Raw genomic sequence first — 21,777 nt, 5'->3', positions numbered from 1 at the left:
GAGGGAGTGTGTAGTGTGTGAGGGGAGCACGTGTAGTGTGTGTGGGTGTATATAGGGGAAGTGTGTATAATGTGTGTGTAGAGTATAAGGGGAATGTGTAGTGTATGTGGGCGAGTGTGGGTGTGTAGTGTGTCTGAGGGGAGTATGTGTAATGTGTGGGTATGGGTGTGAGGAGTGTGTAGTGTGTGTATATGTGAGGGGAGTGTGGGGAATGTGTAGTGTGTGTGTGTAGGGGAAGAGTGTGTAATGTGTGGGTATGTAGAGTGTAAAGGGAGTATGGATGTGTGTGAGGGGAGTGTGTATAGTGGGAATATGTGTAATGTGTGTGTGGGGGTGTGTGTGTGGTGTATGTGTGTGAGGGGAGTGTGGGTGTGTGGGTCTGTGTGTGAGGGGGGAGTATGTAGTGTGTGTGTGTGTCTGGGAGTGAGTGTGAGTGGTAGGTGTGTGTAGTGTGTTTTGTGTGTGTGTGAGGGTAGTGCGGGTATGTGTCTGTGTGTGGGGGGAGTGTGTAGTGGGTGGGAGTGTGGGTGGCAGGTGTGTGTGTAGTGTTGTGTGTGGGTGGTAGGTGTGTGTACGTAGTATGTTTTGTGTGTGTGTGTTGTGTGTATGTGTGTGTGTGTATATGAGTGTGGTCTTTCCCAACACTGACAGAGGGGCTGGGAGCACAGGCGAAGACGTGGCTCTGGATTAGCTCAGGGCGCGCCCCTGCCCACTCTGGGCCTGTTTCCCCTCTGCAGTGCGTGAAGGGGGCACGAGCTGGTGTCCGTGAGCCCCAAAGCAGAGTTGGGCTCTGCTGCTTCCTGACTGTGCCAATGTGCTCGTCACACCTGGCAGCAGGAGGCTGAGCCACAAGCCTGGAAATCAGCCGACCTGATGCTGGGGAAGCTGCCAGGCTGCAGTCACGCTCCTGTGTCTGCCAGGGAGGTCTGGACTGGCCACTTCCCTCCCACAGAAGAAAGCGTGGGATTCAGGCAGTGGACAAGGAGGACAAGTTACTCAGGCGTCGCACTAAGGGGCTGGTGACCCCCTGTCCCACAGCTCTCAGCGGGTCGGCCTTAGGGTGGTCTCATCTGTATTGGGTGCCATTGGGAGCCTGGTGAATTTATCCTGGGTGTGAAGTCAGCAGGATGGTCTTGGGGCTCCCCTGTTGCCCTGGAAGCTTGGTTTCCAGGAGGAGTGGGAAGCCGGTGAAAGCAGAGGCCTGGGCAGCTGAGACACAGTCCTAATTCCTCCTCCGCCTTTCTAGGCTGCAATTTCTGTGGTTGCAAATGGGCTACACAGTCCCTGCCTGTCCTGACTTCAGGCTTGTTCTGAAGATTCAAGAAGAGAAAGTGACATGCATGTACTTACGCTTACGCAAGGTGGTAATGCTATCATGTGATAAAAGAATACATGTGCACCCCCCAAAAAACCCAACAAAAAAACCACAGCAAACCTGAGATGATCCCAGGCACCAAGGCCAGGGGAAGAAGGCAGACATTTGGGCCAGTCGGGCATTAGAAGGCCCTCTGCTCTTCTAGCAGGCCCAGGGCTCGTATTTTATTAATAGGTAACAGTTTCCCATATGTGACTGACTTTGCCCAGACCTGCAGCCCCTGGCACAGCCAGAGAAGAAAATTATGCTTCCCAGCAGGGACTCCCTCGTAATTTGCCAAGGTAACTGTTTAGCTGGAAGCCCACACTCCTCTCAGCCCTTTTCAGGGGTTCTGCTGCCTTGCCCTGGAGCAGCCCGGCCCAGCAGAGGGGTTTATCTCCTTACCCAGTGAGGCCTTGCAGTTAAAGCCAGTAACTGTTATTGAACTGCATCTTTCCGGGCCCATAATCTGCAATTCAAGCCTTCATTCCCGTCCCCCGACCTGCCGCCCCACTACCCGCCCTGTACTCTTGGATTTGGCATTGTGTTTTGGTTAAAAATACTTTGCATTTCCGTAAGTGGTTTTTACAGGAGGCCACTTGGGGTGAGGTGATCACTGGGGAGATTGCTGGGTGGGGTTTTCTGGGGGAGGCTCAGGTTGGAGGGAAAGGCTTAGCTGCTTTGCCAGAGTGCTCCCAATGCCTCCTCCCTAGGCCCCGCTCGCATCACTCCCTCTTGGGACAACCCGCATCATCTTTGGAGGATGGAAGTGAAATGTGTTTCCTGCAGCCTTTGACCATTCTTCCTATGCCCCTCCACCGCACACAAAGAATGCATCTCACTCTCTTCTCTCATTTTGCAGGACAGGAAACCAAGGTTCAAAGAGATACAATGAATTCCCCCCTAAGCCATGCAGTCATTAGACTCCTATCTGCTCTGCCTCTGAGCCCTTGCTGATGTCACAACAGTTGGGTTGAAGGCAGGGGAAAGGAAAAGGGTCCTTGTTTGCACACAGCACTGGAGGTGGGGGCTCTGGCAGGTCTTGGGAGGCCCCATGGAACCTGTCACTGCCAATTCTGGCTGACATGGCCATGTGACCAGGGCCCGCCTCTGCTTCCCAGAGCTGGCCTTCTCAACAGGCATACACATTCCAGGGGCCTGGGGGACCTGTCCACACTCTCACACCTAAGTGACCCCCAAACCTAATTCTGTTGCAGTGCGTGGGGCTGGTGGCTTATGAATGATGTTCCATGGGTGACTGGTTATTACCTGGCTAAGAAACAAGTCTCCGAACAGAGAACAACTGAAAACTCCGGAACTGATTCTTGTAGGTCTAAGATGCATAGGTGAATTCATGGTTTTTGTTTTTTTTTTTTTTCTTTTTGAGACAGATTCTCCCTCTGTCTCCTAGGCTGGAATGCAATGGTGCAATCTTGGCTCACTGCAACCTCCACCTCCTGGGTTCAAGCAATTCTCCTGCCTCAGCCTCCCGAGTAGCTGGGACTACAGACACACGCCACCACACCTGGCTAATTTTTGTATTTTTAGTAGCGACAGGGTTTCATTATGTTGGCCAGGCTGGTCTCGAACTCCTGACCTTGTGATTCGCCTGCCTTGGCCTTCCAAAGCACTCGGATTACAGGTATGACCCACGGCTGTATTTGTGAATTAGTGATTTATTTCTACATTGTTGTATAGTTTTTTGTTTTTTTTTTGGTTTTTTTAAATTAAAGTTGGGGCCGGGAGTGGTGGCTCAAGCCTATAACCCCAGCACTTTGGGAGACCAAAGTGGGTGGATCATTTGAAGTCAGGAGTTCAAGACCAGCCTGGCCAACAGGGTGAAGTCCCGCCTCTACTAAAAATACAAAAAATTAGCTAGGCATGGTGGCACACGCCTGTAGACCCAGCTACTCGGGAGGCTGAGGCAGGAGAATCTCTTGAACCCGGGAGGCAGAGGTTGCAGTGAGGCACAACTGTGCCACTGCACTCTGGCCTGGGTGACAGAACGACTCCATCTCAAAAAAAAAAAAAAAAAAAATTAAAGTTGGAAGTGGGGAGCCTGATCAAAGGGGCTGGGAAAGGATGCCTGGCTTCTCTTGGAGCCACTTCTAGAATGGACGACTCCACCTGGGACCTTCCCAAGAGCCTGAGGTATAATGCAGGAGGCTCCCGCGGCAGTGTAAGAGATGGAAGGCCGTGGCACTGACAGGGCAGGAGAAGGAAGGGTGAGGAGCGCGCAGGGCAGGCCTTCAGTAAACAGCCATCACATCCAGCACAACAGCAGCAGACAACCATGGGCAAGCCCCCAGGATGCGTGTGAAGGCAGGTGGTGTCCAGAAGCACTGAGCCAATGCCTTGCCGGCTCTGTGGCTCTGACAAACACATCCTCACTCAGCCCGGGGGCCTGGCAGGGTCTTCCTAGGAAGCCTAGGCAGGACCCCGCCAAAGGAGAGGCAGCAGTGTCACTGTACTCACGTTGCACCCAGTTCCCACTCACTGGGCTGAGGAAGTTGGGGTAGAGGCCAAAGGGCTTTTCAATCTTCCTCAGGACCTTGCGGATGTTCCTGACCTGCCAAGAGACGGACACCAGGTGAGTCTTCATGTTTCCTAAGAAGCCAACTGCACCCAGCCTGCTGAGGATGGGAGGCAGCTGGTTCTGAGGCAGGGAGGAAACCTTTCAAGGAGGCAGGGAGAGCTGCCCAATGGCCTGTAGGCTGCAGCCCAGGGGTGGTGACGTGGCCTTGCCCTGGTGCCACGGGCAGGGTGTGGCAGGGTCTGATCCATCGTCTCTCCATTGACTGCTCTGCCTGGTGCCCAGACAGTCTCACCCCAGAACCACTGTCTGGCTGACTCCTACCCCACCCCACTCTCAACACGTCTTCACTGCTTGCTGCTTTAGGGATCCTTTTTGGTTCTTTTGGGGAGGGGGGGCCTTTTTTTTTTTTTTCTGGGAGACAGAGTCTCACTCTGTCACTCAGGCTGGAGAGTAGTGGCATGATCTCAGTGGCTCATTGCAACGTCTGCCTCCCAGGTTCAAGCAATGCTCATGTCTCAGCCTCCCGAATAGCTGAGCTTATAGGCCTGTGCCACCATGCCCAGCTAATTTTTGTATTTTTAGTAAAGATGTGGTTTCACCATGTTGGCCAAACTATTCTTAAACTCCTGACTTTTTTTTTTTTTTTTTTTTTTTGAGACAGTCTCACTCAGTCACCCAGGCTGGAGTGTGGTGGCATAATCTCAGCTCACTGCAACCTTGGCCTCCGGGGTTCAAGTGATTTTCCTGTCTCAACCTCCTGAGTAGCTAAGACCGCAGGCATGCATCACCATGCCGAGCTAATTTTTGTATTTTTAGTAGAGATGGGGTTTTGCCATGTTGGCCAGGCCGGTCTCGAACTCTTGACCTCAAGTGATCCACTGGCCTTGGCCTCCCAAAGTGCTGGGATTATAGGCGTGAGCCATTGTGCCTGGCCTAGGGAGGGTTCTTTTAAAGATGGGGTTGTTTAAGTGACAGCAGCTCATTCGTTAGCTTCAGGTAAAACTGCCTTGTTAATATGTCAAAAATGGTCAAATCCATCAATCCTACTATTTGTATATATCCAAAGGAAATGACATCAGTATGTTGAAGAGATTATCTACATTACTGTGTTCACTGCAGCATTATTCAAATAGCCAAGATGTGGAATCAACCTAAGTGTCCATCAGCAGATGAATGAATAAAGAAAATGTGGTATAGCCAGGCATGGTGGCTCACGCCTGTAATCCCAGCACTTTGGGAGGCCAAGGTAGGCAGATCACTTGAGGCCCGGAGTTTGAGACCAGGCGTGGCAACATAGCGAAAACCCATCTCTACTAAAAATACAAAAATTAGCTGGGCCTGGTGGAACAGGCCTATAATCTCAGGCCACTGGGAGGCAGAGGCAAGAGCAGGGCTTGAAGCTGGGAGGCAGAGGTTGCAGTGAGCAGAGTTGGCACCATTGCACTCCAGCCTGGACTCTGTCTCCAAAAAAAAAAAAAAAAAAAGAAGGAAAGAAAACAAAATATAGTATAGTATAGGCTGGGCATGGTGGCTCACCCCTGTAATCCCAGCACTCTGGGAGGCCGAGTTGGGCAGACTGCTTGAGCCCTGGGGTTTGAGACCAGCCTGGGTAACACATGATAAAACTCTTGTCTCTACAAAAAATACAAAAATTAGCTGACTGTGATGGCACATTCTTGCAGTCCTAGCTACTCAGAAGGCTGAGGTGGGAGGATTGTTTGAGTCCAGGAGATTGAGGCTGCAGTGAGCTATAATCGTGCCACTGCACTTTAGCTTGGCAACAAAGTGAGACCCTGCCTCTTAAAAACAAAAAAACCACACACGTACACACAAAGAAAGAAAAATGTGGTATACACGATGGAATATAATTCAACCTTAAAAAAGAAAGAAAGTCTGTCACTTGCATCATGTATGACCCCAGAGGACACTTGTCTTGTGAAGTGAAACAGGCCAGGGCAGAAAGACAAATACTTGATTATTTCACTCATATGTGGAATGTAATAAAGTTAAACTGATAGAAGTGGAGAGTAGAATGGTGGTTACCAAGGGTTGGGGTGATGCTGATCGAAGGATGTAACATTTCAGTCAGGAGGAATAAGTTCAAGAGCTCTACTGTATAAGACATGATGACTGTAGTTCGTAGCAATGTATTGTATTCTTGAAAACTGTTTAGTGCTAAGTGTTGCTAATTAAGTATTCTGGCCATTAAAAAAGCAGTAAGTATATAAGGTAATCAAAAAAGGTCAACTATTAGCAGTTTCATATGGCCCAGTCTAGTAATAGGTTATTTTATCTGATACCCTGGAATCATTTCATGTGAGAGGCTTGGGCTTCTGAATAACCCCATGCCCTAATAGGCATTTAAGGGTTTTAATGAAAATAATTACAAAAAGCAATAACAACTGTTAACCTTTTTCAGTTCCTTTGAGTCAGATCCATTATGTACATTATCTCCAACCCTCATCACGGATGAGGTATTATCTCCGTATAACAGATAAGAAACCTGAATCTCAGAGAGGTTTTGTGACTTGCTGATGGCCACCAGGTCCTTAAGTGGCAGAGCCAGGACATGAATGAGGTCTGTCTGACAACACAAACCATACATATTCCTGCCCTACACAGGGCAGCGCTGGGCCATTGCAGATCAGGGCAGTCACCATGGAGCAGAGGCTGCCCCAGCTGGAGCAGGAATAGGCTGGGTTTGCAACCTTTGGGGCTATGAATGTGAGAAGTGAAATTCAAGAGGGCTTTATCCACAGTGCCTGCTCTCCGACAGTGGTTAAATCCTACTCAGCACATCCTATCCAGCCCAAGACCCCTTGGGAGAGAAAGTCCCTTGGGACCACACTGTCTCATGTTGGTAGTTATGTGTGTACAGCGCCAGGAGTGTGTGAGAGCCACCTTTCTGCAGTCAGACTTTCCTTTCCAGGAGATAGCACTTGTCTGTGCCACATCAGATTTCATATCCATTTATGTTAATGAAGTCCATTACGGGGACAGGAATGTGCTTGTACCTGAGTTACTCTTGACTGTCCTGGTGGTGAGCAGTGAAGCAGGCTAAATGAGCTCCCCCGGAGGGTGTGGGCGCTTCTAGAATTTGGGCTAATTTGTTGACTGCCAATAATTGCCTCTGTGGGAGGCATGACTGGGGGATGAAAATAGCCAGAGTATGTAAATGTACAGAGAGACAGAGAGACGGATGGACTCTAGTGCAAAAGCCTGCAGCCTGCTCTACCAATCTGATCTGGAAGAAGCCAGCAAGTCCTGGGCTTGAATCACGGCTTTATCACTGACCAGCTGGAAGGCCCAGGGCAAGTGACTTAACCCTTCTGAGTCTTAGCTTCCTCCTCTGTAAATATGGGGACACCAGGAAGACCCACCTCATAGGGCTGTTGGGAGGATTAGAGCTATTATAATGTGCCCAGAACATAGTGGGAGCTCAGACAGGGGTAGCTATTACTCCAGAATAACCAGAGAGTGGAGTGCGCTCCCCGTCCCACTCCATTCGGAGCTGGTCAGAACCTTTCTAGGGGAGTCTAATTTATGAGCAATGGAAACAGAGAGGTTGGGGGATGGAACTTGACGGTGGGAAAGCATCTGAAAATAAGAGCGACCAGGAAGTGAGGTTAAACTCATTCCACAAGCTTTCGGGAGTTTCGGGGAGGCAGACTCCCTCTCAATGTAAGGAAAGCACTTTTGAAGGAAGGGCTGCCAGGAGGATGGAATTTTTAAGGGTGGCAGTGAGCTCCTTCTCAGAGAAAGTAAACAAGAAGAGGCTGAACAGCTTTTCTTGAGCTTCTTAAGGACACTCAGGTGGACTCCTACATTGAGTAAGTAGTGGTCCCAAACCATGCATCAAAAAGCACATGAATGCGTATTAAAAATGCAGATGCCTCCTCCTGGAGTGAAGCCCAGAAATCTGTTTCTTCACAGCCATGGGGTAGTGGTGGGACTCTGTCCTCTCTCAGCTTCCATCAGGGAGCCATGGGGTAGCGGTGGGAATCTATCATCTCTCAGCTTCTATACTGGGAGCCATGGGGTAGCGGTGGGAATCTATCATCTCTTAGCTTCTATACTGGGGGCTATTGGGTAGCGGTGGGAATCTGTCATCTCTCAGCTTCTATACTGGGGGCTATGGGATAGTGGTGGGAATCTATCATCTCTCAGCTTCTATACTGGGAGCCATGGGGTAGTGGTGGGAATCTGTCATCTCCCAGCTCCGATACTGAGAGGCAGGCATTGTAGGGGGAAGACAAGGCTTTGGGAGTGAGGCACCTCTACAAAGTTCTCCTTGGAGGGCTCTGGAGGATGGGCAGGGCCTTCCAACTCCCCAGGTAACCCTCAGGGAGGGATGGTAGCTGCTGGAGCCCGAGTGCCATCTGAAGGCAGTGTGAGCACTTCCCTTCTTTGGATTTAAGGTGAGACCTAACAGCAACACTTCCAGGTAGTGGGGACTGCCCAAGGCCAGGTATGGGCAGCTGTCTGGGCTGATGGGTTCTCTGAGCTCCCACTGTGGGCTTGAACAGCAGGAGTGAACAATCGGGGCATCTGCCATGGCAGGGTATTGGCATGCTAGCCTGCTGACAGCACAAGCTGAACAGGCACAGGGAAGAAGACAGGCAGGTCTCACACGGAAAAGCTAAATGTCTCTGGAAAAGGGACTTTTGCACCGGGTGGCTAATTCCTGCCAATGCAAGGTGGTGCCTAGATTGCAGTTGCACTTTCTCCAGATTTCACATATGGGTGGCTGCCACTGAGCTGACACAGACCAGTGAGCACCTTTTCTCCGGCAGAATCGTGTCTCCCCCTTTCCCTCTGTAGAATCCTATTAACTCCGCTCACTCACCGTTCCTGCCACCTGGTGTTAGGGTATCGGTAGCTACTATTTGCTATCTTAGCAGTAGTAGCTTGGGCTCCTGGGCTCCCCACAGCCCTCCTGCTGATCCATGAGGGAGGACCTACTCACCTCTGAAAACCCTGTGGCAGCTGCATGCTCATCCCTCTGCTCTGCAGGAGGAAGAGCGGGAGCTGTCTGGGAGGGAGTCGGGGCGGGGGGACTTGCCTTTTCAGCGAAAACCTGGTTGCCAGAGAGCTCGGTGAGGTGTAAGAATTCCAAGTGCAGGGATCCAAACTCCGCCAGGATGCTGCTGCTGCCGGCTGTGGCCCAACCCCAGTTCCCGCTGAAAAGACAGAAGCAGCCCCCATCAGCCCCTGCTGGCCAGGCCGGCTCCTCTGCTGAGAGTAACAGCAGCTGCTCGGTGGGAGCGCCTACTATGTGCCAGGCACAGAATTAGGAGCTTTCGCTGCACAATTTCAGTGAATCCCCCCTGGCCCCATGTCCTGATGAGGACACTGAGACTGTGACTTGCCGAAGGCCATTTGAATCCGGGCCTGACTGACTTGGAATAATCTTTGTTTCCATCATCAAGCAGCCCCTGTAAGACTTGGGAACTGGAGAACTGGTAAAGAGTTATGCTGAACTTACAGATGATGTAGATAATGCGGGTGGGGCCACAAATACCCCACAGACCACCCTGTTGCTATCCTCTGGCTGAAAGCACTGGATGGCTCACAACCATTGATGGCTCTGCGTGTGGAGGATCAACAGTGCAATGGCAAACAGGACTGAGGAAAAGCAGGGACCCCGCCTTACCCTTCCCCTCTCTCAGCACACTGTCAATGCTGCCCAAGGACACGCAATGGCCCCAGACTGGAATTTCACAGAAGCTACATGGGATAGGCAGGCAGCTCTGGTGTGACCATACACCTGGAGCTGTGTACTTTCAAAGACAAGGAATGCAGAGGCAGAATCCTGGTTACTTCTCACAGCTGCCCCTTTCACAAATGAGGTAAACAAGGCACAGGACAGTGATGTCCCCTGCCTGAGATCACACAGTAATTGGAAGAGCTGAAACCCGGAGCTGGCTCTGATGCCACAGCCTCTGCTAACTGCAGTGCAGCTTGCTTCTCTGCTGATCACAGGATAGGGAACGAGGACACTGCCTTTCTAGAGTGTTCACTTATTAAAGTCTCCCTTAGCATCTGGAGCCAGAAGGTGCAGGTTCAAGTGGTGCTCAGCTGGAGACCTTGGGCAAACCACTCAATCCTTGGGTGCGTCCGTAAGACATGGCGAAAGTGATGCCTCCATCTCCTAGGTCCAAGCCTCCTCCCTCCTGGGCTTTTGTGGGGATAAAGAGGACAAGAGAACACAGAATGGGGGTGGTTCTGGGCAAGCTGCTCCCCTTCCCTGTGTCTCCGTTTCCTCACAGGCATCATGGTTATCTTTCCTGTGGGACGTTTAGGGCAACCATGGGCACAGGGTCTCTGTAGGAAGGGCGTGGTAGACAGAGCGGGGACAGAGCATGGTGGACTGACCTCCTTGCACCTGGAAAGGCTCCAGGGTACAGTTAGTGTGGAGCAGCCTGAGGGGCTGGCTCTGCCGGGGGCACCTCTGCTTCCTTGCTGTGGTTGCGCTGCCCCCCCAGGAACTAGCCCCTATCTGTCCCTTTATCTCCATGGACAGGACTTAGGAAGGCAGGTGCGGGGGTGTGGAGGTCACTGTGTGCCACTAGAGGGGTACTGCTTTTCCTGGGGTAGGGCTGGGGCTCCCCTAATGCTGCTGTTCTCTCTAAACTCCGCTCTTGGGGCCGGATGTGGTTTCTGGGAAGGTAAGGACACTTACCAGCCTCCCCGCTTCAGGGAGCAGATGGAGGACTTGGGTTTTGAGTCTACGGGGTCATAGTGACCGCAACACATACAGAGCCAGTCACTCGCTTTATCCTGTCTCTACTTTCTTAGTAATTTACCTGGCTTGGGGCAGGGGACAGCAGGCAGGGATGGGTTCCACAGGAGGGGAAACTTGGCTTCTGATCTGAATAAACAAAACAACTTCCATTTATTGAGCGGCTATGGCGTGCCGGGGACTGGGGCAAGCTGTCTGCATCATGACTTCATTGAAAGCCATAAAGTAAAGCATCATTCATACTCCTATGCAAAGGGGGAAACTGAGGCTCCCACAGGACATGAAGTGTCCGAGGTCAGAGGCAGAAGATGAGGGAGACAGGATTCAAACAGATCTGCTGAGCCTCCCACCGTAAGACAGCCCCGCACTCACCCAGAGGGAAAGAAGCAGTTGCCGTCCTGCCCGCCAACCCTGTCCGTCTTCCCCCAAGGCTAACTGAGACTTGTCTCTCCAGCTTGTGGTCTCAGTGAGTCTCGGGGAGCTTCCTGAACAATTGATCCTTCCTGCACTCTCAGGGAAGTTTAAGGTAGGAAAAAGCCACCAGCCCTCCAGCTGTCCTTTTGTTCTCATTTCCCCGGACAGGGGCCTCTCTTTCCTTCCTCCCAAGTGGGCTTCCTGTGGTGGAGATGCCCTGCCAGACAAGTGAGCTGGCCTGGGCAGAGGTGGGCAGGTAGCAGGGCGCCTTTCCTCTCCTGCCCAGCTTCCACTGCTGGCTTCTCCGGGTCCCAGCAAGGTGACCTTGGGCAGGTGAGTTAACTTCCCTAGACCTCAGTTTCCTCATCCCTTAAGTGACAGCACCTACGCTTGATAGAGTTATTGTGAGCTGTAAATTACGCATGTAAGTATTGATATTTTTATCATTATGTAGTTATGCACGTGTAAATTATTGTTGTTACTAAGTTTCTAATCTGTGCCAGGTGGTTCTGGTGGTTCTTATTTTTTTCTTTTTTTTTTTTTTTTTGAGACGGAGTTTCGCTCTTTTTACCCAGGCTGGAGTGCAATGGAGCGATCTCGGCTCACCGCAACCTCCGCCTCCTGGGCTCAGGCAATTCTCCTGCCTCAGCCTCCTAAGTAGCTGGGATTACAGGCACGCGCCACCACGCCCAGCTAGTTTTTTTGTATTTTTAGTAGAGACGGGGTTTCACATATTGACCAGGATGGTCTCGATCTCTCGACCTCGTGATCCACCCGCCTCGGCCTCCCAAAGTGCTGGGATTACAGGCTTGAGCCACCGCGCCCGGCCGGTTCTGGTGGTTCTTATTTTACCTTTACAACCAACTTCGGAGGTAGATAGCATTATCTTTATTTCATAGAATGAGGGCGAGGCCACACAGGAAGTGGTAGAACTGAATCCAATTCCAAATACTAGGCGTTTTGTGACCCAAATGCATGTGCTCTGGGCAGCATCCCAGAGACCCGGAGGTCCTCTGCTCAGCCCTGTGAGCCAATAGGCCAGCAGGAAGCTCTGCCCTCCTCTTCCAAGTGCAAGTGGGCCCCTAGCCTGTGTTTTCTCCCCTGGCAGGAGGGGCTGCTCCACAAGGCCCCTCCCCACCCTGTCTGTAGCTTCTAAGCAGACACACTCATGAGTATGGTGTAATCGTCAACTTTGGAGGCAGACAGACCTGGATTCTTTTTTTTTTTGAGATGGAGTCTCTCTGTTGCCCAGGCTGGAGTGCAATAGCACGATCTTGGCTCACTGCGACCTCTGCCTCTGCCTCCTAGGTTCAAGCAATTCTCCTGCCTCAGCCTCCTGAGTAGCTGGGACTATAGGTGCACACCACCATGCCCAGCTAATTTTTGTATTTTTAGTAGAGATGGGGTTTCACCATGCTGGCCAGGATGGTCTTGATCTCCTGACCTTGTGACCCACCTGCCTCAGCTTCCCAAGTGCTGGGTTTACAGGAGTGAACCACCATGCCCAGAGACCAGACTTGGATTCTAGTTAAGTATGCTCTGCTGCTGTGTGATCTCAGTTACCTAACCTCTCTGAGCCTCAGTTTCTTTACTGGTAACATAGAGTCCCTGTGGTCGCTGTGAGGTTGAAAAGACAATCCATGTCACATGCTCACATGATGCCTGACACACAGTGACTGCTCACCAGACATTAGCAATAGTGAAGTCATGTCTATTTGTGTGTGGCGGAAGCATGCACGTGTAAACAAATATTTGTGTGTGAATGCGTGTGCCTGTGTATGGATGCGAGCGTGTCTGTGACAAAGACCAGCTTGTGTATCTGGGCCTGTAAGATCTGTAAGGGTGGCAGGAGAGTGTTTGTGTGTGTGTGTGAGCGAGCACCAGTTAAAGAGATGGCTCGGCTGCAGAAGTCCTTGCATGGGCCTCTGTCACTCTCCCAGAGAGTCCAGTGTCCCTGAAGGTCCTGGGTCAGGCTGGCCCTGCCTCAGTCTCCCAGGCTGGCCTGTGCAGACACCAGGGAGGAGGTGCAGCTCACACCTGGGAACAGTCTCCCCTCAGGATCCTTCCCACCCTGATGTGTGGGGCAGGGCTGGTTACCTCCTCTCCTGCAGGGCCCATGTTCTTGCCCCTCCTGTCGGGGCTGCCCACAGCGAGCCGTGCCAGGTGCAACAACAGTAGCCCAGCTCCTGCCAGGAGGCCCCCTCCAAAGAGCAAACTCAGTCCACATGGGCCCATACAGCCCTGCCAATCTCCGAGGCAGGCATTTTTAGCAACAGACTCTCTTACCAAGAACGAGAAGGGCGGTATTGCCAGGAAATACATGTGAACGTACATGCGCACATGGCACCGAGAGCACGCAAACAGCCTAAAAGCAAACCGCTTCCTTAATCAGAAATCTCAGGATTCGTGTCAGATCAGGTCCCTGCTCTGAGAGACCCAGGGAAGGGCTGGGCACAGTAGAGGAAGGCGATGCCCCTAGCAAGGTCCTCTCCCAGACCCAGGGAGGAGGAGCCAGAGGACAAGTGTGTTTGTGTCTGGGCTTCATGACAGCTCTCTCTCCAGGATCAGTGTTTACGGAAGAGGAATCTGAGCAGACATCCAAGAGTCCAGCTCTGAGGAGTCAACCCTGGCATCGAGACGGGGATTTCTCCGCCCTCCAAGGGCTCCCCCTCCCTGGCCTATGGTGAGATTCCAATGAGATCGCACCCCGGGAATTCTTCTCGACCACAGGGAGGGCAGTTTATGAAGATGCTGAACATGCCAAGGCCTCTTTTTGCAAGACCAGAGAAGGGTGGTGAAGCCCTTGAGGCTGACATAAAGGGTGCAACCTCCCCAGACAGTGATCGGAGCTACAGGTCCTCCAACCAGAGCCCAGGGTTCCCACCTCCCCTCCTGGACAGCTGGCTGGAGCTTCTGTTGGGTTGAGGCCTGAGATGAGAAATCACTTCAGGACAGGAAGTCTGGTGCAGTGGGAACATCACAGCCTTCCCAGGGTTGGGGTTGTTGGAGGGCCACAAGGATGGCCCCAGAGAGAGCTGCTGGGCGCCCAGGGATGTGGCTTCTGCTAAGTAGCTCTATGCAGCCCAGGAACAGTGGCTAGTGCTCCCTGAGAGCGAGGCTCCTGTCCAGGAGGACTGGGGTTCTGAGATCTCCTAGCAGCTTTGGGGACTGCCTCACTGTGGGAGGTGAAGGGTGTAATGTGCCTGCTGGCTCCTGAACCCCAGAGGGGGAAGGAGAGTGTTTGGTGCCTTTGTGGAGGGCTCTCAAGTCAAGACAGTGCTGTGGGATGTCCACAGGGGAACTTCCCCACCCACCCCAGGAGGCTCAGGCCTATGTGACCTAAACCCTGAGACCTACATTTGGTGACAAACATCTGTCCAGGAAAGTTGCTGGCACTTTCACCATGCCACTGAGTCACTGTGGCTCCCACGGCAGCTATGATCCTCTCCCTTTGCCTCAGTTTCTACATCCTAAAGGAATGGGTTTGACAGAGGTGGTCCTAAGGGCCCCCCTCTCCTGCTTGTCTGCCCACTGCCCCTCGAGCGTCCTCACCAGCCCCACCCAGAGAAGACACACGAACGGAGGGCATGGTTGCAGCAAAGCCCTGGTGGGGAACAAGATGGCACCCTACCTTTTGAAGCTCACCACACCCTTTGGGATTCCCGTTGGGGTGTTGAACGCTGGCAGGAGCTTCTCTCCCAACCTGATGGCTTTTATTCGGAACACCTGTAAAGGAGGGGTCAAAGGGCTTGTGACTCCAGGCTGGGCGAGGCAAGGTTGGCCCCAGAACTGCTGCAGGCAGGATGAACCCCCCAGGGCTGCAGGCCTAGAGTGGGAGGCGGCGCTGCAGTCCACCAGCCGGGCCCCTCCAACTGCTGGCCACATGGACTTCAGCAGGGTACTTCTGAACCTCAGCTTTTGTCCATAAAATAAGGATAATATTGGCCTTCTTTTTTTTTTTTTTTTTTTTTTAAGACAGTCTTGCTCTGTCGCCAGGCTGGAGTGCAGTGGCGCAATTTCAGCTCACTGCAACCTCTGCCTCCCATGTTCAAGCGATTCCCCTTCCTCAGCCTCCTGAGTAGCTGGGACTGCAGGCACACACCAGCAGTTCTGGCTGCATTTTTGTATTTTAGTAGTTATGGGGTTTTACCATGTTGGTCAGGATGGTCTCAATCTCCTGACCTCGTGATCCGCCTGTCTTGGCCTCCCAAAGTACTGGGATTACAGGCGTGAGCCACTGCGCCTGGCCTAATACTGGCCTTCTTAGAGAGTTGTTGGGAGAGATGAAAATTAGATAATTGTGGCAAAGCATCTACCACAGTGTCAGGACTCTGGTGGCAAAGACTGGATGCTGATCCTTGAGATAGGGTGGCCACTGGGAAGATGAGGGAGAAAGCAGTGAGGTGGGATGAGGGACACCTCCAAATCCGGATGAAGACCTGGCAGAGATGGGCTGGTCTCCAAAGGTCAGTGCCTGCCCACATCCCAGAACTATGATACCACAGGCAGAGGGTGTGGGAGTGGGTGGTGCCATTCAGACAGACTGTCAAGGGCACTGGACTGGGAGCCAAGATCACCCTCAGGTTCCAGAGACCACTCCCGTCTGGGCAGCAATTTCCCTCTCCTGTGTAAGAGCAGTGGACAGACCTGTTTCGCCTTGAAATCCTGATCCTGCCCACCGTACCCATGTCACACATGGGGAATGAAGGGAGGGGCTGAGTGGAACCACCTTCATTCCTCAATCACCCACAAGACAGCGAGGGACCCCCTGAGGGGGTCCCAGGTCTCACGGCCCCAGCCTAAGGCTCTGACTCCCTCAAACTGTTCTTCCGAAATGCCTGATTAATTCAAAAGGAACTGTGCTTCTGACCCAGCCGTTTTCTGCCTGGGAATTTATTCTGAGGAAATAATCGAGGATGTTGTAAAGACGTATTTATTCCATCACTGTTTAGAATAGTGAAAAAAAAAACCTGGAAGTATTCTAAATATCAAATGATAGGAAAGTGGTTAGCTAATAGCTCCATGAAACAAAATACCATGCAGCTCCTGAAATGATGGTATAGGCCGGGCACAGTGGCTCACACCTGTATCCCAACACTTTGGGAGCTAAAGCGGGCAGATCACCTGAGGTCAGGAGTTCAAGACCAGTCTGGCCAACATGGCAAAACCCTGTCTCTAAAATACACTAAAAATACAAAAACCAGCTGGTCGTGGTGGCCTGTGCCTGTAGTCCCAGCTACTCGGGAGGCTGTGGTGGGGGAACTGCTTGAACCCGGGAAGCAGAGGTTGCAGTGACTCTAGCCTGGGCGACAGTGAGACTCTGTCTCAAAAAAATAAAATAAAATAAAATAGAACAAAACGATGCTGTAGAAGAATATTAACAGCAAAGAAAGGGTTTATAATCTGTTAAGAGAAATACATTTGAAAACATTGTAATTCAACTTTGGTAAAGATTCTATGGACGTGAAAGAAAGGAAGGACATACCGCAAAATACGAATATGGTATTTTAGGGGGGGTTAAGCCCATGGATCACTTTTATTTTCTTTTGGCTCATCTCTATTTCCTGTGTGATTTTTATAACAAAATAACTCCCACAATAAATGTTATTTTTTTTAAAAGATGAGACACAAGCCCCTAGGGAAACACTCAGAGTGGGGAACACAAGGGCCTTTTCACTTCTGGAGCTTGCAGGGGCCCGGGTTTGCTGACCTCCTGTGGTCCTTGCAAAACAAAGCCTTCTTGAGTCCTGCCCCCACTCCCCAACAATTAAATTGCTGAGGCAGCTGTGTAGGGAATGCAGTGGGAGGGGAATTTCAGGACACTTTAAACCAGGAGGTGGACTTGAGGTCTCTGGGACGGGGGTCTTCTTCCCAAGGGAGGGAGGGGCTGTGCTGGGGGCTGGTGGTGATGACAGGTCAATGTCCAGTGCCCAACAGAGGAGCCCAGAAGTGGGCACAGAGCCCAGCCCCATCAGATCCCTTGGGGAGCTGCTCTAGGATTCAGATTCCAAAGCCCAGAACGACAGATATGCTCTCTGGAGGATTCCAGTACACAGCCAGGCTTAGTAATGACAAAGGGCTCTCAAGCCCTTGGTCGCACTGAGGTTCCTACATCTTCATTTGCCCCAGGGAGGCTGTCCAAGGTGAACAAACAAACCCACCAGAACCAGAGCCCAGATGCTGAGGCCCCAGGCAGCTCTCTGGCTGCCCTCAGCCCTGGGGACACTGCGTTAACACTTCTTAGATGCTCCTCTCTTCCAAACCACGTCCCCTCCTCTGAAGGCCTGCTGCTGGCTGGCACCCCAGGTCTCAGCTGTCCTCAGAAGCATGCTGGGTGAGTATGTTCGGACAGGAGTGCCAGGTGTCTCATGTGCCCGATCTCAGCCCTTGCAACAGCCTGTGGGGAAGGCGCTGACCCACTTTGATGAGAAAACTGAGTCTCAGAGGAACAACTTGCCCAAGGTTGTGGAGCTGCTAAGGGGCTCTTTTCCAGGACACCAAGCTGTCTCTCCAACACAGAGATACAGCCTAGGGGCCACGGTTCCAGAAGAAGGGTGAGAGAAACCAGCAGGAAGTACATTCTGTGGGGTGGGAAGGGCATGGGGCTGGGAGGCAGTGCCCAGGTGCAGATCCTCCCACGTCACAGCCGTGTGGCCTGGTGCGCCCTGCACGCTCACTGCACCTTGGTTTCCTCATCCGCACAACACAGTGGTGGCACATGCCCCAGCTGCTGCAGGGGCCTTTGTGGAAATCAAACGAGAGGATGTATAGAAATGAATGTGCTTTATAAACTGTGAAGTGCCATGCCAACATTGTGTGAGTTATTCTCATGGGCACTGAGTCTCGGGAGGACTGGGCTTCCCAGGAGGGGTCTTCCCCTGAAGCTGCATCTTAAGCAAAAAAAGTCCTCAGCCTAGGAAAACTATGGAGTCTCCTTCACTCTTCATTCCATAAACATTTGGGGGAAGTCTTTTTTTTTTTTTTTGAGATGGGGGTCTCATTCTGTCACCAGGCTGGAGTGCAGTGATGTGATCTCTGCTCACTGCAACTTCCACCTCCTGGGTTCAAGAGACTCTCCTGCCTCAGTCTCGCAAGTAGCTGGGACTATAGACACATGCCACCATGCCTGGCTAATTTCTGTATTTCTAGTAGAGATGGGGTTTCATGATGTCAGCCAGGATGGTCTTAATATCTTTTTTTTTTTTTTTTTTGAGACGGAGTTTCGCTCTTGTTACCCAGCCTGGAGTGCAATGGCGCGGTCTCGGCTCACCGCAACCTCCGCCTCCCGGGTTCAAGCAATTCTCCAGCCTCAGCTTCCTGAGTAGCTGGGACTACAGGCACGCGCCACCACGCCCAGCTAATTTTTGTATTTTTAGTAGAGACGGGGTTTCACCATGTTGACCAGGATGGTCTCGATCTCTTGACCTTGTGATCCACCCGCCTCGGCCTCCCAAAGTGCTGGGATTACAGGCTTGAGCCACCATGCCCGGCCTGGTCTCAATATCTTGACCTTGTGATCCACCTGCCTTGGCCTCCCAAATACTGGGATTATAGGCATGCGCCACAGCACCCGACCCATGGGAAACTTTAAGAATGGAAAGACCCACTCAACAGGCACCCGCTGTGTGTGAGCTAAGGGAAGAGGGAAGCCTCAGTCTGGTTGTGGCTGAGTCCTGGTGACAAGCAGTGACTCCGGGCCAGGCTGTGACTCAGGCCCATAACGCAAAGGCCCAACACAGCCCTCAGAGACTGTGCAATCCTGAGCCAGTTACTTCTTCTAAGTCTCAGTTTCCTCTTCTGCAAATCGGTGATCACATGCACCTGATGGGGCCATCTGAGGCTCCAGTGAGAATGCACACTGTGGGTAATACCCCCATGGGCACCAAGGAAGGAGAACCGTGCAGACCCCAGGCACAATTGGCACCTGAAGTATAACTCACTGCTTACTTATATCTAGCCTGTATATGTAATCATACTTAGTCCCATATAATCTTTCTATATAATCATATAACTTACTGCTTACTGTATCTAGCTTATATATATAATCATACTTAGTTCTATATAATCTTTCTATACAATCATATAGGTATTGTAGTTGGAACTGTACTGACATATTTAGTGCTGATTTATATAATCCTTCTATATAACCATATAGCAGTTTGTAGTAGGAGGAATGCCTAGAGCAGTCACAGAACAGAAGCAGTACATGGGAAAACAGCCAGACCAGGACGAGAACCAAAGACTCAGGCGGTGGCGTCCCTGCCTGAAAGGGCACACGCTGTATGGCAGGCTTGGAGCAAGAGCCTCTCCTCCTGATAAAGGAGTTGTAGTACCTTGCATCCAGTTCCTGTGGAAAGTCGGCCTCAGGCCTGAGATCCTGGAAATAACCGAGGGAGAAGAACCCCTCTGGTGTGACCAGTCACGGCGGCTGTACACCCTGTCAGTCTTTTCTCACTTCTCTGCTAACTCAAATCATCCTCCCATAAATATCTTAAGACCACAAGTCTGCCAGCTCCCACTGCACTGGCCTACAGCAGGCGTCCCCAAACTTTTTACACAGGGGGCCAGTTCACTGTCCCTTAGACCGTTGGAGGGCCGCCACATACTGTGCTCCTCTCACTAACCACCAATGAAAGAGGTGCCCCTTCCTGAAGTGCGGTGGGGGGGCTGGATAAATAGCCTCAGGGGGCCGCATGAGGCCCACGGGCCGTAGTTTGGGGACGCCTGGCCTACAGTATTCTTCTATTAGAAATCCTTTGAAGTCTCCAGTCCCCAGATAAGAATTGTTGTGCACGACACCTGTTGCACACAGCCCACCTCCTTGCCTCAGTGACCTAATGGAGGTGGACCCCTTTTCTGTACATGGCCCCCTACTGTGCACGGCCCACTCCTCTGCCCAGGTGATATAATGGGGTGGCCCCCTCGCTTGTGACTCATGTGATTATGTATGCCCTATTACTGAGCCTATAGATGATGACCTCACTTACGACCCTGCCCCCTGCTTATAACTAAATACAGATGCTTCTGGGCATCTGGGGCCCCCGCTGATCTCCGCTCACAGGTGGCGTGGCCCCCCAAGTCCAGATGCTCTTCACCAGTTCTTCAGTGTCCTGTTTCTTTACTTCTTGGATTCTGTACCTCAGCACAGCATAAGGGACACCCCACTACCCTGTGGGACCCAACAGCCCTACAGCACACGAGGCACACAGCATGGCATCTGGCTCAGGGAGGTAGTCTGGGGACAGATCAAGAAGGTATGGCCAGAGGGCAGGGGCTGCACTGACAGAGGCAGGAGCCTGCCTGCCCGCCCAGGGATTCTGGCCGAGTTGGCCTCTCCCTGAGCCTTTTGAGCTGTTTCTCAAGTCACAGATGCTCCTGTCCACACCCTACTGTCTGGTCTAGGTTCTGGAAAGCTGGGTTGCTGGTCCCTTTTAGGAAGTTAAGTCCACAAAGCAAGTTCTCAGAACCACAGATGCCCTCGAAGAAGGAAGGGAGGAAGGGAAGAGAGATGCAGGGAAGAGGGACAGAAGGAATGATGAATGCAAGAAAGAAAGGACGAAAGGAAAGATGGATGGAAGGAAAGTGGATGGAAGGAGGAAAGAACAGAAGGAGAGCTGGATGGAAGGAGATGGAAGGAGGATGGAAGAAAAGATGAAGAAAAGAAAAAACGGAAGGAAAGACAGATGGAAGGAAGGATGGAAGGAAAAATGAACGAAGGGAAGGAAAAACAAAAGACGAGACAGAAGGAAAAATGGATGGCAGGAAGAAAAGATGAACGGAAGGAAGGATAGAAGGAAAGACGGATGGAAGGAAGGAAGGAAGGAAGAGAGAAGCAATGTGTCTGAGCAGCCACCAACTCCTTCCTGAACTACTCACCCCCAAAGCGCCCTGAGAGCCCAGAGCTGCGCCCTCCCCTCCCCCTTCCTGCAGGCCATCTCCACTGACCACGGCCAAGCTGGGAGGCTGGGCACATGCCCTGAAGAATGCGGATGCTTTTTCTGCTCTTCCTGTCATTTCCCTGTCCTGGAGTTTTCAAATGAAATTCAGGCTCCGGGTGGCTCGGAGCCGAGGGCTTCCATCTACAATTATTTGGGGACAAATTGGTACAAGTGCTCATCTCTGCTGAGGAGATGATGCTCTATGGAGAGAGGCCTGGAGCGACTGGACAGATAAGGCGCCTGCCTGTTGCCTCGAAACCCTTGACTTCAGCCCCTGCCACCTTCACAGTTGAAGGGAAGCAGAAATGACTTTCCAGGCAGTGGTGGAGGTGAAGAGGGATTATTCTGTGGCTGGCCTGCCTCACTTCCATGGCTCCTGGGGTGGCCAGGGGCAGGCATCGTTATTTGTCTCTGGGTGATCAGAGCAGGGGGGCGTTCAGCCTCACGGCAGCCCCTCTGAATCATGGGGAACAGAACGGACCAATGACTGATGTTTTGGGGACTCGGCCAACCTCGCCATCAGATTATTGGGGCTATGCTTTTACTGGAGCTCAGGAGGAGGGATGAAGGAGCCTCCTATTTCTATAGAGCTCTGTGGTTTTCTTTTTCTTTTCTTTCCTTTTTTTTTTTTTTTTTTTTTTTTGAGACAAGAGTTTCGGCCTTGGCTGGAGTGCAATGGCGCGATCTCGGCTCACCGCAACCTCCGCCTCCTGGGTTCAAGCAATTCTCCTGCCTCAGCCTCCTGAGCAGCTGGGATTACAGGCACGTGCCACCATGCCCAGCTAATGTTTTT

The 21,777-nt window shown here is 51.8% G+C and overlaps 1 protein-coding gene across 2 annotated transcripts in view; it reads right to left on the bottom strand.

The window, feature by feature from the left end:
* MAN1C1 (mannosidase alpha class 1C member 1) overlaps nt 1-21,777 on the bottom strand; it is a 173,086-nt gene that overhangs the window by 15,762 nt on the left and 135,547 nt on the right. For both annotated transcript variants that reach the window (XM_003934839.4, XM_039474195.2), the window contains exons 5-7: nt 14,678-14,772; nt 8,953-9,070; nt 3,830-3,923 (exon numbers count right to left, since the gene is read on the bottom strand). In XM_003934839.4, the coding sequence (XP_003934888.2) occupies nt 3,830-3,923; nt 8,953-9,070; nt 14,678-14,772 (307 nt within the window). The remainder of the gene's footprint in view (nt 1-3,829; nt 3,924-8,952; nt 9,071-14,677; nt 14,773-21,777) is intronic.

The sequence above is a fragment of the Saimiri boliviensis genome, chromosome 11 (genome assembly GCF_048565385.1).
Source record: "Saimiri boliviensis isolate mSaiBol1 chromosome 11, mSaiBol1.pri, whole genome shotgun sequence".
NCBI lineage: Eukaryota > Metazoa > Chordata > Mammalia > Primates > Cebidae > Saimiri > Saimiri boliviensis.
The sequence above is the reverse complement of the archived record's forward strand: the minus strand, read 5'-3'. Positions and strand labels throughout refer to the sequence as shown.